We start from the raw sequence: 14,340 nt of genomic DNA, 5'->3' as shown, positions 1-14,340 counted from the left end.
AATTTCCAACTACGAAATGTACTGCTTCGAAAATATTATGAATACGCGACACACGATCACTTTGTTTATTGTGGTGCAACCACTGTGTGCACCTTCCACCGAGCACAAAACATACGTCTCTGATTCCTGACAAAACTAAATTCTTTCAGAGCGGACGACCAAATGATTCCAAAATCACTGTACGTCTTTAAAAGTCACTATAGGCAACAGGGGAAAACACTTTTTCATTAGTCGATGTATTTGAAGCGTGTTTCTATTGGTTCATTCCGATCGAGACATAGTAACCTCAATCCAATAGAATAATTCTATGACACAAATACATATGCTATCCAACACGAGTTATACGGTTGAAGGTGTCTTTATCGGTGTGTTCTGGTAAACTTTGAACAGAAGTGCATTTAAACATGTCAAACTCGGCAAGATGAGGTTACGATATTCGGTTTTATTTTTACTTTGTCTCTTGTGGGATTTACGAATATGCTCGGGAACTATGTCAGTAAATAATACCACAGACTTCCAGCAAGAATACAGACCCGAAGGTCCATTGGTAATGTGCAAATTTCTGTGAGTATTTACTGAGTACTCGCTGGCAGTTATTTATTTGCTAACAAAGAATTAATTCTATTTCGCTAAATTTTTCATTTGTATTGTACGAATATATGTTTTTCAGGCCAAAAGAATTTATAGAATGTGAAGAGCCGATTGATCATAAAGGTAATAAAACTGCCAAAGATGAAACTGGATTTGGTTGTGTAAAGGTAATATTACATAGACACATAGAGCTATTATACATATCAGTGGCTTAGTAGAAGTTTTCTTTCTAGTTTGGAGGTTCCAAGTATGAAGATGTTGAAAAAACTAAAGTGTCATGTACTGTATTACCATATATTGAGTGTTATGGACCCAGAACATTTAATCGGGAAGGAGTTCCTTGTATAAAATATAGCGACCATTATTTTACTACTACTTTACTATATAGTATTCTGTTAGGTTTCTTGGGTATGGATCGGTTTTGTTTAGGACAAACTGGTACTGCTGTCGGCAAATTATTGACATTGGGAGGAGTGGGTGTATGGTGGGTTTTTGATGTAATTCTGTTAGTCACAGGTTCTTTACAACCTGAAGATGGCAGTAATTGGAATCCTTACGTATAACATACCAAACAGAAGAAACAAATTCCAAATCTGCAAAATAAAATCAAGTGTTTTGTATGCTATCCTTTTTAAATAAATATTCAATAATTTCGAATTTACGAAATTACTGAGATACTTTTTGTAAAGATGAATTTATATTTACTTGTATATATATCTTAATGTGTAAATAAATATTCCTGTTAGAAAAGTTGCTTTTAAATATCTATGGTTCCTATCCCATTTTTTTTATTAAAAGCATTAACTTGGGAAGAATTTAACAATTATTTCAAAAAAGCGCTTGGTTACAAATATACATGTATAAATATGTTTCTACACTTATCTATTATAATTCATAATCATCTGGGTGGTACAGTTCACTAAGCAATCTGTAAACATATGATGGTGCATTTCCACCCCTGAAAAAGATTAAAATATATTATTACATAATTAACTTGCACATAAAAAATTAAAACCTTTAACATTGTTGTCCTTACGAGTTTGAAATAAATAATGTAACTAATTCTGGGGGCACATAATCAAAAACTGGATTATACACATGAATTCTTTCTAACAAAGATGCATTTGCACCATCAATTACACCTTGCAATGGTGAATCATGTTTGTTAAAACCATCTTGTTCATGAGAGTAAAGATAGAGTGGCGAGAGTTTATACAGCGGTAGTAAAACCATTACTGGGACAGAATAATGTTTTGCAGCTTGAGCAACTGTATGTGAACCTGAAATAGCTCTCAATCCTCCATTTGCCATGACAGAATGTGTACCAATTATTACTTTATTCACTCGAGACATCATTGCAAAAATTGCTACATCTGATATTAAAGTAGTTTTGATTTTTGCCTTTGACAGATTTACTGCCATTTCATGACCCTATTAATGATCAAAATATGTTTAGTTAGATTTGTACAAAATTTGTAATATAACACATACATACACTTAATGACGGCCCTCCTTCAGCTACTATAACTTCGAAAGCTCTTGTTTTAGCTGCTCTATTAAAAAATTCCTCCACTAATGTAGATTTACCAATTGTCATAATAATTTCGTTAGAATGAATGTGTTCAGAAGCTTGCTGTGTAATATTTTCTGCACTAAAAGAGAAAAAAACAAAGTATAATACTGTACAAAACATAGTTCCTTGTAATTTCATTGTTCATTAGAACTAACCAGGTTTCTAACTCAACTTCAAATTCATTAATATGTTCTATGATAGCTGATTTTAAAGAAGGTATAGAAATGTTAAAATCAACTTCCTGATCACCTTCAGCAGTGAGAATTTTATGTAGAGATTCTTGTGTATCTGTTTCATCAGTATTATTTTTTAATTCGGAAGTATATTCTTCTCTAATTATTTGTAATATTCTACGGACCATATTTCCAATAGAGAATTCAAGGGGAATAGCTTCCACTAAATACTTTCCATTTTTTGTAATTATATTGATTAAATTCCTTTTAAAAAATAAAATATATACACATATATATAAGTAATTTGCTTTTGTTGTATTCTTAACTTTTGTAGGATCATATATACCTAAGAAGACACACAAATAAAGCACTATAAAATAATAAAATCCTTTATCATTTTAAGTCAAAAAGTTCAGTCGAAGTTAAATCTATTATTTTTAATAAAAATACTGACTATCAGTAACTGGAGTGCTAATCATATTAAATATTGACATCTCTTTATTTAGTGTTTCTTAGATTTACATAAACTTATATTGAATAGAAAGAAATATAACTCCTACTCAGCAGTAGTCCATTCTGCATTATTTATGATATCTTTCAGAACCAATATAGTAGCCACTACGATATTATGTGTACCATTGACATCGCTGAAATACAAAATATGGTGAAATTTCGCTCTACTCGAGGTTAGACTACTTTATTACATCCTCACCCATAATGAATATCATTTATTAAATTTAACACTCCTTCGTTAATATCCCCGTCTTCCGTGTTAACCATTTTAACAAAAACCTATTCGAAATCTTTTTCTCGTAAATATTATTCCTTTCTAGAAAAGCAGTATGAAGGATCTGAACATTTTTTCTATCAATATCATTTAAATTATATCGATAATATCAACATGCCAACCGCCACTACTAGTAAACTGAAATAATGATTGGTTCTTGGTTTTGCTTTACTTCTCATTTGGCTCTGTTGCATTGCACGTGTATTTAACCGCGTGACATGTGCACTACACGTTCGATTTTCGATTTCCAACATTTAATTTTGTTATAAATACTTCGAGGAATATTTGATAATTTATTTGCTACAGTTTATTTTTTGGTCATTACGGCATGGCTCACATTGGGAACGTCGTAAGTATGATAAACCTAGTAATGTACAAATTTTTTTTCATGTGAAAATGATCCTTAACCTATGTATGTCTTTCGATATAAATATTACCGTAAATTTGATTACAATTGTAAAAATGAAAAAATCCTTGTCTCGAATTTAAGATATGTTATTTGTTGATTACTTTATATCACTGTAACAAAATCTTTTAAACTTGCAAAGTTATTCTAATATTTAATTACTATTTTTTTTTGGTATATGACTAAATTTTATTTTGATATATTATGTATTATATACCAATATATATATATATATATATATATATATATATATATATATATATATATATATATATATATATATATATATATATATATATATATATATATATATATATATATATATATATATATATATATATATATATATATATATATATATATATATATATATATATATATATATATATATATATATATATATATATATATATATATATATATATATATATATATATATATATATATATATATATATATATATATATATATATATATATATATATATATATATATATATATATATATATATATATATATATATATATATATATATATATATATATATATATATATATATATATATATATATATATATATATATATATATATATATATATATATATATATATATATATATATATATATATATATATATATATATATATATATATATATATATATATATATATATATATATATATATATATATTTATTAATTTAGAGCAAATTATTTTGATTTTAAGACTGCAGATCAATTAATAGCTGGCAGTAGTGTATTGTCTAGGCCTGCAGAAGAATTTGATAATGATGTAAGTTACAAATAAACAACAAGAAATAATGGAATTTATGAAGGTAATAATCACAATAATTCCCTTTTTCTAGCCCTCTGTAGAAGCAATGTGGGCAATGAAAGCCATGGAACATGCTGAAGTTTATTTTAATGTAAAATAAATTTTAATATAATTGACTTAATTCTATATAACAAGAAGCAAAAGAATCAGAAATTTTTAATTTTTAATTTGATATTTCTATTTTAGATTTTATGTTCAGTTGATCCTAAATTTTTGAAACTTACACCTCATGATGAACAAATATATAAAACCTTTCGTGATGCTTTTTCTGATCTCAAAGTAGATAAAATAAATGAAGATGAATTAAAATCACCTGAAGGAAAGATGAAATGGAGACCATTCTGTGAACAATTTAAGGGACTTGTTGAAGATTATAGTTTTGGTACATTGTTAAGAGCAGACTGCGAAGGAGATTACTCAGAAGAAAACAGTATACTCACAACTAGAATACAATTTTATGCCATTGAACTTGCCAGAAATAGAGAAGGATTCAATGATGGTATTAGACAAAAGTACAAACCAAAGCAGGCTACAGAAAAATCATAAATTGATAATTATAATATTCTGATATTATGTGTTAATTACTTGGATAGCGTGTAATTTTTCATCTACAATTTTTTATAACTTGAATATATAAGATACTATAAAATGTTATTTATAATAAGCAGTGTCATGAAATAAATGAGTTTAAGAAAAATATATTATTATCAGTATAAAACTTTTATTTCATATTTTTTATTTGTAAACTAACTAAAGGATTTGATGCACGTGCTTGATACTTTAATTGTGTAGCAGTAGGTTTAGATGCTGCGGCTTCTCTATTGAACTTTCTCTTTCTGTTAGTACCAACAAGCCTTTTCAAAGTTGGTGGAACTATATAATCTGGTACATCCTTCAGGTGTGATTGTAATTTTACAGTATGCAATGCTTTGTCTTGTCTCAATGATTGTAGATCTTTCGGATTATCTTCAAAATAGCTTTTTAATTTTTGACAATTAAGTACCTCTTGTTTTATCTCCTTCAGGCGAGCTTCTCGAACAGCAATTCTCGTTACTGCTTTCCAGGCATCTTTTGCCCGATATCTGAAAACAAATATTTATGAAGTCAAATGTGCAACGAGCTTAAAATAAAACTTTTATCCAACATACCGAAAACCTTCGACCTCTTCTAGCTTGAATTGATACGTCTTAAATAATGTATCACGATTATAACAATGTTTTAATTCGCTTTCAACTTGTTCAAGAAGCGGTCTTTCTCTTATCGATACAAAACTTAATGCCGTTCCTTGGTTTTTACCTCGAGCCGTACGTCCGGCTCTATGAATGTAAGAATTTACATCTTGAGGAAAATCGAAATTAATTACATTGGACACAAACTGAAAATCAATACCACGCGCAACACCGGATTCTTTGTCCTTCTTTCGTCTTCCTCTTTTAACTTTTATTATATGAGGCTGTCAGAAATAAAAATTAGAATTCTATACTAGTTTACATGTACACATAAATTGTATATAAACATATAATATTTACTTCTTCTAAAGATTTTTCATCTGATGCTATTATAATGTCATATGTTCCAGAATTAAATTGAGTGACTGCTCTACATCTTGAAACTGCTGGCAACTCAGAGTTTAAAACACAAGTTGGTATACCAAATTGTTCTAGAAACAACTTTAGCTTATAACATCTATCTACTGTATTTACAAATATTATAGTTTTTCCTCTAAAAAAATAAATAAAATTTTTTATTAATAAATTACAAGTTTCTTCAATTATACTATTCAGTCTCATGGATTTACCGAACTAAATGTAACTTTAATAAAGCATATAAAATAGCAGCTTTATCATTTTCTTCTGCTGCAAGGCTATAATGTGATAATTGCGATAACGGAGCTAGTGGTGGCTCTTCTAATTTTAAGATTGCTGGATTACGAAGTACCAACTTTTTAAGCGTTACCACATCCTCTGATAATGTTGCAGAGGCTAAAGCTGCTTGGTATACTATAGGTAAATAATTCAATAAACTTTTTATTTCATCCTCATACCCAAATGAAAATACCTGAAATATAATGATAAAATTGTTATGTACACAAATAAGTAATTGGATTAAGATTGCTTACCAAATCAGCTTCATCAATTATTAATGTTTCAAGAGATTGTTTCAATTTCATATTATTTGCTTTTAAATGTTGTAATAGTCTACTTGGAGTACCAACAACAATATCAGGTTTTTCTGCTAATAATGGTTTCTGTGCACTAAGATCTAATTGTGGACTGACATCAATAACTTTTACTTCTCTGCTACATTTTACTGTTAAGCAAATTATGACATCATGTATTTGTTTACATAACTCTTTACTCGGAGCTACGATAAGCCCTTTAATTTCTTGTTTCTTTTGCATTCGTTTATTCGATAAAATTTTTTGTATAAGTGGTATAGTAAATGCAGCTGTTTTTCCAGATCCTGTGCGAGCTCGGATTAAGATATCTTTTCCCTCCATCATTAATGGTATAGCTTTCTCTTGTATCAACGTAGGTTCCGCCCAACCTAATTTCGAGATAGCCTAAGATATTTAATTTTATACGTAAATAAACAATTACGAATGGGAAATTAATTTTAGGAAACAAAAATATGAACTATGTAATGATATAATAATTTATAGTAAACAATTACTTGTACGTTGGAAATATAACCTCTTTTTTAGGGATGATAAAAATGTAGGATATCTTACCTTTAAAATTCTGTCGTCTAGTTCTAATTCATGAAAATTTTTTGGTTTAGTTTCATTCTCATCATCCACTTCCATTTCGTTCGATGCCATAATGAACAAAAATATGCTTTTCAAATTAAAAAGCACGTGGCAATATGTCAGTACAACTTGAACTGTTTACTTCTATCGACTTCCATTAACGAGTGGCGCCACTTCATATTTATCTCAAACAGATAATTTTATCTTGATCTCATACCTAATTTCAAATGTTTATGTTGCACGTACAGAAAACAAAGTAGAAATTGTTTAATAATAAACAGCAAATTGACTACGTTTTGACGATAAATAAAAATTACTACGAACTAAAATATATACTATTAGAAATAACATAAGAGGAAGTATAGAAAACATAACAAAATTGTTAAGAACAGCTACTAGTTTTATTACAAGAAAAAAACGTTTTTGGAAGGTGTATAATAGATTCGACAAGAGAGACCATTTCTAGAATATATTGCTATATACACACTTTAATAACCAAAAACAAACATTACAGTAATAATATTGTTATTAATATAATATTATGTAATAATAGAATCGTTTATCAATTGTAGTGTAAACACTAAAAATCTTGCTTCTTCTTTTATTGGAAAGAACAATGCATTCGCTTTGCCTCTTTATTAATTAATATTAATTCATGATCGTCGCGAAGTGGCCGCGCTTGCGATTCGGCGTCGATCGCGACTGAAGAAATTACATTAATCTCGCACGGAACAATTTTCACGTGCGGGCTTGGAAACTAAATTATCGCGGAAGCGATCGATAGTTCGTCGCTGTTGATCCCGGGCATCGATTCTCGATGCGATCGAGGCCGCCTAAAAGGCTTAAAAGGTGGGGAGGGGGGGGGAGGGTTCTGAGTAGGTATCGAGGTATCGCGAGCGCGGCGAATCGCGACCCTGTCTCGTTTATCTTAGAATAATAAATATTATAGTGCAATATCTAAAAAATCTGTCTTTTTTATGCAACTTACACATTCAAATACAGTGTACTCGAAAAATTTACAATCGTTATTGCCCTTACAAACATTAAATCTCTATTCGAGTGTTGGTAAATCCGCGATCCCTCTCTCTGACCGCTAAAAAAGAATGTTTGATTCAAAATCGTGTGAGTGCGTGTGTGAGAATCAAAAAAGAGGTGCAGCTGCTGCTGTAGTGATACGAAAACTGTCGTGTTTTTTTCATCCTTCTCCTTTTTTTTTTCTCTTTTCTTCTTATGTATATGCATATTCATCGTGTGTACGCGTACATGAGTACCGTTTATACATGTGTATGTTACGCGCGCGTGTGTATGTATGCTCATGCATCGCGTACGCGTGATCGTAGAATCCGATGTTATCGATCGTGCGTGTACGATCCGTAATAATATATCTAGGCTTCTCTTTTGCATTACATTTCTTTTTCCCCGTTCGTCCTCGATTTCTCGCCAATGTTTCGGCACTTTTTGGTCGTGGTTAACTGTGCGGGCTATATATCCCTGTATACCATACATAATATACATATTATATTGTATACGTTATAATACGTGTATTATATATTCCGCAAGTATATCCTGTCGCAACGAGCAATTCATCGCTCGACAGTCCCAGTTGATACTCGAGTTTTTTCTTTTTTTTTTCTTTTTAACACTGATGATAAATTACAGTTCGCGTGCGCACGTTTTATATATTATGTACAATCGCTTACATGACCGAACAGTGTTGAAGAAGGTAGAGAACGGTAACGCGAAACACAATAGAGTCACGTGACGATTTTACGCGGGAAAAACCGTCGTCGTTTTATCGACTGCTTTTGCTTGGGCTGCCTGGTGTAATAAAAACGGCACTAAAAGTTCGCGCACGTATACAATGCTCGTGATTCAAACACACGGATTCTATCTCCCGCAGGGAAATCAGATAAACCACCGTTCGCCGAGATAAAACATAAAATCCTCTTACGTGTGTCTGTGTATGGAAGTTTGATCTTATCACGCTTCTAAACTAAAATACGAATCAATCGGCAAATTTTTCGATTATCGTGTCAACAAGAAACATTCTCCATAGTGGTGGAGAGGGAATTTTTTGAGCAACTGAAGCTTGTTGAAAGAAAAGTAAAGAGAGGTTAACAGAACGAAAATCATCGTGAAAAATTAACACGTGCTTCTGTAGCTGTACATTGTACATTCTCTTCTCTTGATGCACAGTCTGCTTTTTCTCTTATAGTTGAACATGTAAAACACTTAACCCTTTCGTCACTACGGACGACCATGGTCACTCGTCACAAAGAGACTATCGTATATTGCAGGCGATTATGGTCGTTCAATGTTTTTGCGCAAAAGATGAAATATCATTTGTGCAAAAATCAATGTTATCATTAAAGAGAAGTTATTAAAATATATGCGTATATTTTGTGAGCGAAAGGTAAGAAACCTCTTCTTGTAAATAAAATCGTCTAAATAAAACTATTTATCGTATACGTTTAACTACATCATCTACCACATAAGTATAATCGAAGAGAAACGCTAGATAACTGTAGCGAAAGGGTTAAGAATAACTCGCAGGAAGTCGCACGATGAATGTTCGTTCTTCTACGTATAGCAACTAATCAACAACATATAATTTACGTAAAAACGCGTTGTATTTACGTAAAATCATGACACTAATACGTAACAACACAGATTGCTATGAGAGAGCATTGCTTTCGAGTTCAGTTCGCTAGGTGGAAGGATATACATAACCGTATCAATCAAACGAGTCTGATCAATGAATATATTTAACGATCGATATTTCAAAAAGCTTGCTTCCCGAATTCCGTTTATTCTCAGTTTACTTCCACCGGTTGCATGTCTTACGGTTATCACAATACAATTTTACGACTTCTACAGAATAGCTTTCGAGTTTTGAGAGGTTCGACGATGAACGGACATAGAAATGGAGACAGGGCTGAGAGAAAACTGTAGACACCATACAAATACAATTATCGAAAAGATACAAGCTGAATAGATACAAAATACTCACGTAATACAATCGATAGGAGATATGATTGTTTCGAAGATGTATTACGATTAATATTATGAGATCTTTATTTTTCGAGGTTTTATCACTATTAGCCTTCCTTTTTAACTAGGCTTGTTTTGCAAAAAAAAAAAAAAAGAAAAAACGAAGCTTTAAAGCCACGATAATAATTCTACGCTACTACTTTTGGAATACCACCCTATAAAACTTTAAACGCTATATCTTTTTACGAATACTATCATGGAAACTCTAAACGCCAATTTCAGCACTTATTCTGCTACTTCACATTTGTACATAAAATTGTACACTTTTTATTATCATTCTATTGTATAATGTATTGTCTCTCTCTTCTTATAAAAATTATAATTTTTCAATTCCTCAAGAGTTAATTATTAACTACTATATTATCGATTGCTAATCAAAATGATATAGTAAAACCTCGGGAAACTTGTTAGTTATTCGAAACGCTTCGAAACAACCAACTTTCGTTTTCGAACGATACTCACGGTATCACCGAAAATCATAAAGATACTTCTCGATACGTCTCGATTCTCGAGCGATGTACCGAATGAGAAATTCATACCGCTTTCCGAAAGGATAGAAGCCACAATTTTCTCTCAACGCGGATGATGCCAGGAATCAAGACAAGAAACCGAAGGAATGAGATGAAGAAACACGCGACGGTGATCGCGCAACGAAATCGAATTTCTGTCTTGACCTTCCCACGAGAAAAAGAATCGACGATTATGTCCTTTCGAAAGAGTCTAGCCTCTCGTTACACCTGTTTCGAGGACGTGAATTTCACGCGGGCTCGTTAAAACTAACGATCGACAAGAGAAATGGAACAATTTACGATTTCGTTCGCGGAACAGCTGGATAACGGGGCGATACAGTAGCGGTATTAATGCCGGTTACAGTTAGGTAGCATTGGTAAATAGAGTAGCAGTTACTGACGATACGAATAGTTCTTCTAGATCTAGGATGTAGCTTGTTTTTCTTCAGGGGAAGGAGGAAAGACCCAGACGAAGATCTGGCGACTTAGGGAGGGCTATCGATGACTATGTTCGACCTGGATCACTCGAGGAGAGCTGGTCGACTCGAAATCACCATGGGAAAAAGGTGAGCACATCATGACATTTTCAGGGGGGAGAGATCGATGGATTTAAAGTTCGATAAACTATGATTCACCGACTCGTTCTTCTCACGTTTCAGAAGGTTTCACCGTATCGTGCGATAAATCTGAGACTCGATAGGAAAAATCTCTGATGACGAATGGAAGGCAGAGCCACATGAATCGTAAAAAATACACCAGAAATTTATACTCGGAGTAAAAATCATCGTAATCTGAGAAGGGGACCAGATGCTAACTATATAGAGTCTGATATGTAGACTGACTTTTGGGCCAGGTCTGAGTCGTCTGTGCGTCACATTCACGGGTCTGCTACCCGCGAGGATCACCGTGATCGATCGCACAGTCGACCAGCGACGCCTTTTCTAAGATTGGATTGTTTGAATCGCGCGATATTGGTCTTGCCGTGGATTAAACAGACACATATTATAGCTCGCTGGGCGTCGCTGAATCCGCCTAACAGACAAATTCTGCTCTCTAACGAATGAGTTGCAAAGATATGTAACGTCGACTACAAGGTATAGTGTATTTTTCTCTCTCTTTCTCTCTCCCTCTTTCTGTATCTAACTATTTATTATATATACCTTTTTTTCTTTTTAATATTTATATATATTTATATATTGTATCTCTCTCACTCACGCAGTCTCTAGATTTTAAAGCACTCTCACGCCGGCTGAGACGATCACATGTGAACACTCGCAAGCCTGTCCTACATGTACTGATGACGTAGAATACAGCTATATAAATTATATCTCTTATATGCTTACAGTAATTGTATATCATTTATATATACATATACGCCTATATGTATATATACGTATGTACGCTGCCAGGACAAGAATAGTAGCCGTGAAAGTGTGTTTTCAAGTTGCACATAATTTCACGAGTATCTCGTTCGTGCATCTGTCCTACGTATTTTCGTCTTGCTTCAGCTAATTTTCGTGTTCGCTGGCGCGACGGCGATTGCTAGCAACCGTCTATCATTTTCAAGACACACTACTCTTGCGTGGCACCGTATGCACTGTCTACTTACAGCACGTGTGTCTTACTTCGTTCTCCCCCATGCTTGCTCGCGTTATCTTTACACTCCTAAAGAAAATCTCCCCTTCGCGTAAATTCGACCGTATACCGTTCTACGATTCGTATCCATGCATCTCTAATGTACGTATTTATTTCTCTGTACGCCTGTCTCCCCTTTTCGTACGAATATCGCGTGCATCGGAGGATTTTATAAAACGTTACCCTGGAATTACGTAGTCCTCGATCGATCGCGGCACGATCAAACCCTCGATTGCTGAATTCATTTCCAATTAACAATTCAACGTTCTCGATCCTGTGCATTCTATCAAACGATTGATTCAGAGAATTAGTAATCGAACGTTTTACATTACCCAAATCATGGTTTTCAAGTTGTTACACTACCTTGTCTTCCATCTATTCTACACCGCTACGATATTGCCGAGCTCAACGTTTACGTACAACGTCACCAAGGTAATACCAATGAAAGGAAGACAAATTAAAGGCCCGTACACGGAAGATTGACCCAGAAGCTTAACACGTTGAACAGAGCCGATGAATCGACGAGGATCCGGTCGGGCTACCGTGATCGATCGTTCGACGAATAGATACCGCGATCAAGTACGGTGTTCACGTTCATCTTATTCCCTGTGCTCGCAGACCTCGCTAGTTTGCACCTGCACATGCGATACAGTATGCAGCTCTATGCGCACATATACATACATATATATCTTCGCAGCAACACGTTATAAAAAGCGACGCTTCGTTCTTTTATCCAACGAAAACGCTTTGAAAGACGCAAACGCGACATTTTCTCTTTACGCATTTCCCTTTCGTGGCACTGCATCCCTCGCTTTATCTCTTTCGCTCGATCAATCTCTCCCAACATACATGCACGCAGACACACACGCACACGCACACATTCTCAGCTTCTTTTTTTTTTTGTAAAAATTTTTATTCACCATTTTTTGTTTCTTTTGTTTACGTCTCTTATTTAGTTTGTTCATATTGTTATACATTGCACACTACTACGTTTGCTTCTCTGTTTCTTCTTTCTAACTCATCGCTTTTTGTTACCTTTTTTTTTTTTCATTTTCATCTCTTTTTTTACTTTTTTTTTCTTAACCTCCTTTTTGTTCTTGTCACTTTAACCGCGATTAAAAAATTTAAAATACTCGTATTACACGTAAGTATTTGTATGACCCTGTTTTCGTAAAGGCTTTCTAACATAAGTCGATATCGGCCGAGGAAGATAAAAAGGAAAAGGCGTCGAACATGAAGGAAGAGAAGGAATCAGCTTGAAGAATGGTCATTAACAACGCGGATCATCCATATCGCTGGGTGCGGGTGTGATGTGCAAAGGAAACAGGGAACGCCTTTTTCGTGTATTTATACATATATTTCTTTCTTCTCTCATCGATGTGCTTTCTGGTTCGCTTTTTCGTGCTGAGCGCTTCTCCTTCGATGCATCTCCGGACACGATCGCTCAAAGTGTTGTCACGAGCTCTAATTCCATTTTGCGTTGCTCCAAAATGATCCACGACGACGATTCTCAGCGAGTTGCTAATCTTTCGCGTGATTCGTTAAACCTTTCGAACGACGAAGTTTCGCTTTGAAATAGACGAATATTATTGAAAATGTTACTATCTCCTAATCCTAGTTGGAAAAATAATTTTGACCCGCGTTATTCAAGTCAAATTACGAAAGTCGCAGGAATTTTGCCATTTTCGAAAAGGCTGGTGTTTGTTATTATTGTTCTTCTTACGAGAGTCTTGACTTGTTCCGTTCAGAGGGAATTTTGCAATAATATTTACTATCCTCGACGCTCGATGATCTTGCGTCGAAGAACATACAGACCTAGGTGAGTCCCTATATCTTATAAAATATTCGCGACTTCAATTCCTATATATCTAAAATTGATATGCGATGAGATACGATGGTACGTTTAAAAACATATTTCGTTATGATTATTAATCAGACTTTTGCTCCTTACTCGGAAATTATTTCTTTTATTAGATCGTGGATCATCGAGCAACTGGATATTTATCGATCGTTCTGTTAACGCGAATTCTCAC

The 14,340-nt window shown here is 33.4% G+C and overlaps 4 protein-coding genes across 6 annotated transcripts; 2 read left to right on the top strand and 2 right to left on the bottom strand.

Annotated features, from left to right (window-relative positions):
- Positions 1 to 7: 7 nt before the first annotated feature.
- LOC100744802 (TM2 domain-containing protein CG11103) lies at positions 8 to 1,341 on the top strand. Its single transcript, XM_003487309.4, has 3 exons — positions 8 to 564; positions 671 to 758; positions 825 to 1,341. Exons 1-3 carry the CDS (start codon positions 422 to 424, stop codon positions 1,152 to 1,154), a joined length of 561 nt encoding a protein of 186 aa, XP_003487357.1. The 5' UTR covers positions 8 to 421; the 3' UTR covers positions 1,155 to 1,341.
- On the bottom strand, positions 1,096 to 3,519 carry LOC100744359 (translation initiation factor eIF-2B subunit beta). Of its 3 annotated transcripts, none has more exons than XR_002946135.2 (7): positions 3,050 to 3,456; positions 2,898 to 2,984; positions 2,320 to 2,601; positions 2,087 to 2,243; positions 1,628 to 2,022; positions 1,297 to 1,549; positions 1,096 to 1,184 (listed from the first exon to the last, which is right to left on the bottom strand). XR_002946135.2 is itself a non-coding variant. In XM_012382425.3 (7 exons), exons 2-7 carry the CDS (start codon positions 3,115 to 3,117, stop codon positions 1,477 to 1,479), a joined length of 1,062 nt encoding a protein of 353 aa, XP_012237848.1. In that variant the 5' UTR covers positions 3,118 to 3,146; positions 3,501 to 3,519; the 3' UTR covers positions 1,369 to 1,476. The 3 variants fall into 3 exon arrangements, 2 of the variants coding, with proteins under 2 accessions (XP_012237848.1, XP_024221534.1); XM_012382425.3 differs by lacking the exon at positions 1,096 to 1,184 and adding an exon at positions 3,501 to 3,519 and having other exon boundaries at positions 1,369 to 1,549; positions 3,050 to 3,146; XM_024365766.2 differs by lacking the exon at positions 1,096 to 1,184 and having other exon boundaries at positions 1,369 to 1,549; positions 2,320 to 2,683; positions 2,792 to 2,984; positions 3,050 to 3,111.
- LOC100744682 (protein PBDC1) lies at positions 3,334 to 5,060 on the top strand. The gene is made up of 4 exons (XM_003487308.4): positions 3,334 to 3,473; positions 4,256 to 4,321; positions 4,395 to 4,454; positions 4,550 to 5,060. The coding sequence occupies exons 1-4, from the start codon at positions 3,453 to 3,455 to the stop codon at positions 4,907 to 4,909; spliced, it is 507 nt and encodes a 168-aa protein (XP_003487356.1). The 5' UTR covers positions 3,334 to 3,452; the 3' UTR covers positions 4,910 to 5,060.
- Positions 5,046 to 7,297, bottom strand: LOC100744243 (probable ATP-dependent RNA helicase DDX56). The gene is made up of 6 exons (XM_003487304.3): positions 7,095 to 7,297; positions 6,483 to 6,926; positions 6,162 to 6,421; positions 5,893 to 6,085; positions 5,512 to 5,816; positions 5,046 to 5,445 (listed from the first exon to the last, which is right to left on the bottom strand). The coding sequence occupies exons 1-6, from the start codon at positions 7,182 to 7,184 to the stop codon at positions 5,085 to 5,087; spliced, it is 1,653 nt and encodes a 550-aa protein (XP_003487352.1). The 5' UTR covers positions 7,185 to 7,297; the 3' UTR covers positions 5,046 to 5,084.
- Between the last annotated feature and the right edge of the window lie 7,043 nt (positions 7,298 to 14,340).

This window comes from Bombus impatiens, unplaced genomic scaffold (genome assembly GCF_000188095.3).
Source record: "Bombus impatiens unplaced genomic scaffold, BIMP_2.2 scf_0151, whole genome shotgun sequence".
NCBI lineage: Eukaryota > Metazoa > Arthropoda > Insecta > Hymenoptera > Apidae > Bombus > Bombus impatiens.
The sequence above is the reverse complement of the archived record's forward strand: the minus strand, read 5'-3'. Positions and strand labels throughout refer to the sequence as shown.

Coding starts and splice junctions, on each gene's coding strand:
- LOC100744802 (XM_003487309.4), top strand. CDS start 422: ATGAGGTTACGATATTCGGTTTTATTTTTACTTTGTCTCTTGTGGGAT. Junction 565..670: donor TTGGTAATGTGCAAATTTCT/GTGAGTATTTAC, acceptor TATGTTTTTCAG/GCCAAAAGAATTTATAGAAT. Junction 759..824: donor CTGGATTTGGTTGTGTAAAG/GTAATATTACAT, acceptor TTTTCTTTCTAG/TTTGGAGGTTCCAAGTATGA.
- LOC100744359 (XM_012382425.3), bottom strand. CDS start 3,117: ATGGTTAACACGGAAGACGGGGATATTAACGAAGGAGTGTTAAATTTA. Junction 2,602..2,897: donor GCAGAATGGACTACTGCTGA/GTAGGAGTTATA, acceptor ATTTTTTAAAAG/GAATTTAATCAATATAATTA. Junction 2,023..2,086: donor AAGGAGGGCCGTCATTAAGT/GTATGTATGTGT, acceptor GATCATTAATAG/GGTCATGAAATGGCAGTAAA.
- LOC100744682 (XM_003487308.4), top strand. CDS start 3,453: ATGGCTCACATTGGGAACGTC. Junction 4,322..4,394: donor CAGAAGAATTTGATAATGAT/GTAAGTTACAAA, acceptor CCCTTTTTCTAG/CCCTCTGTAGAAGCAATGTG. Junction 4,455..4,549: donor ATGCTGAAGTTTATTTTAAT/GTAAAATAAATT, acceptor TTTCTATTTTAG/ATTTTATGTTCAGTTGATCC.
- LOC100744243 (XM_003487304.3), bottom strand. CDS start 7,184: ATGGCATCGAACGAAATGGAAGTGGATGATGAGAATGAAACTAAACCA. Junction 6,422..6,482: donor TAATTGATGAAGCTGATTTG/GTAAGCAATCTT, acceptor ATTATATTTCAG/GTATTTTCATTTGGGTATGA. Junction 5,817..5,892: donor ATGAAAAATCTTTAGAAGAA/GTAAATATTATA, acceptor TATTTCTGACAG/CCTCATATAATAAAAGTTAA.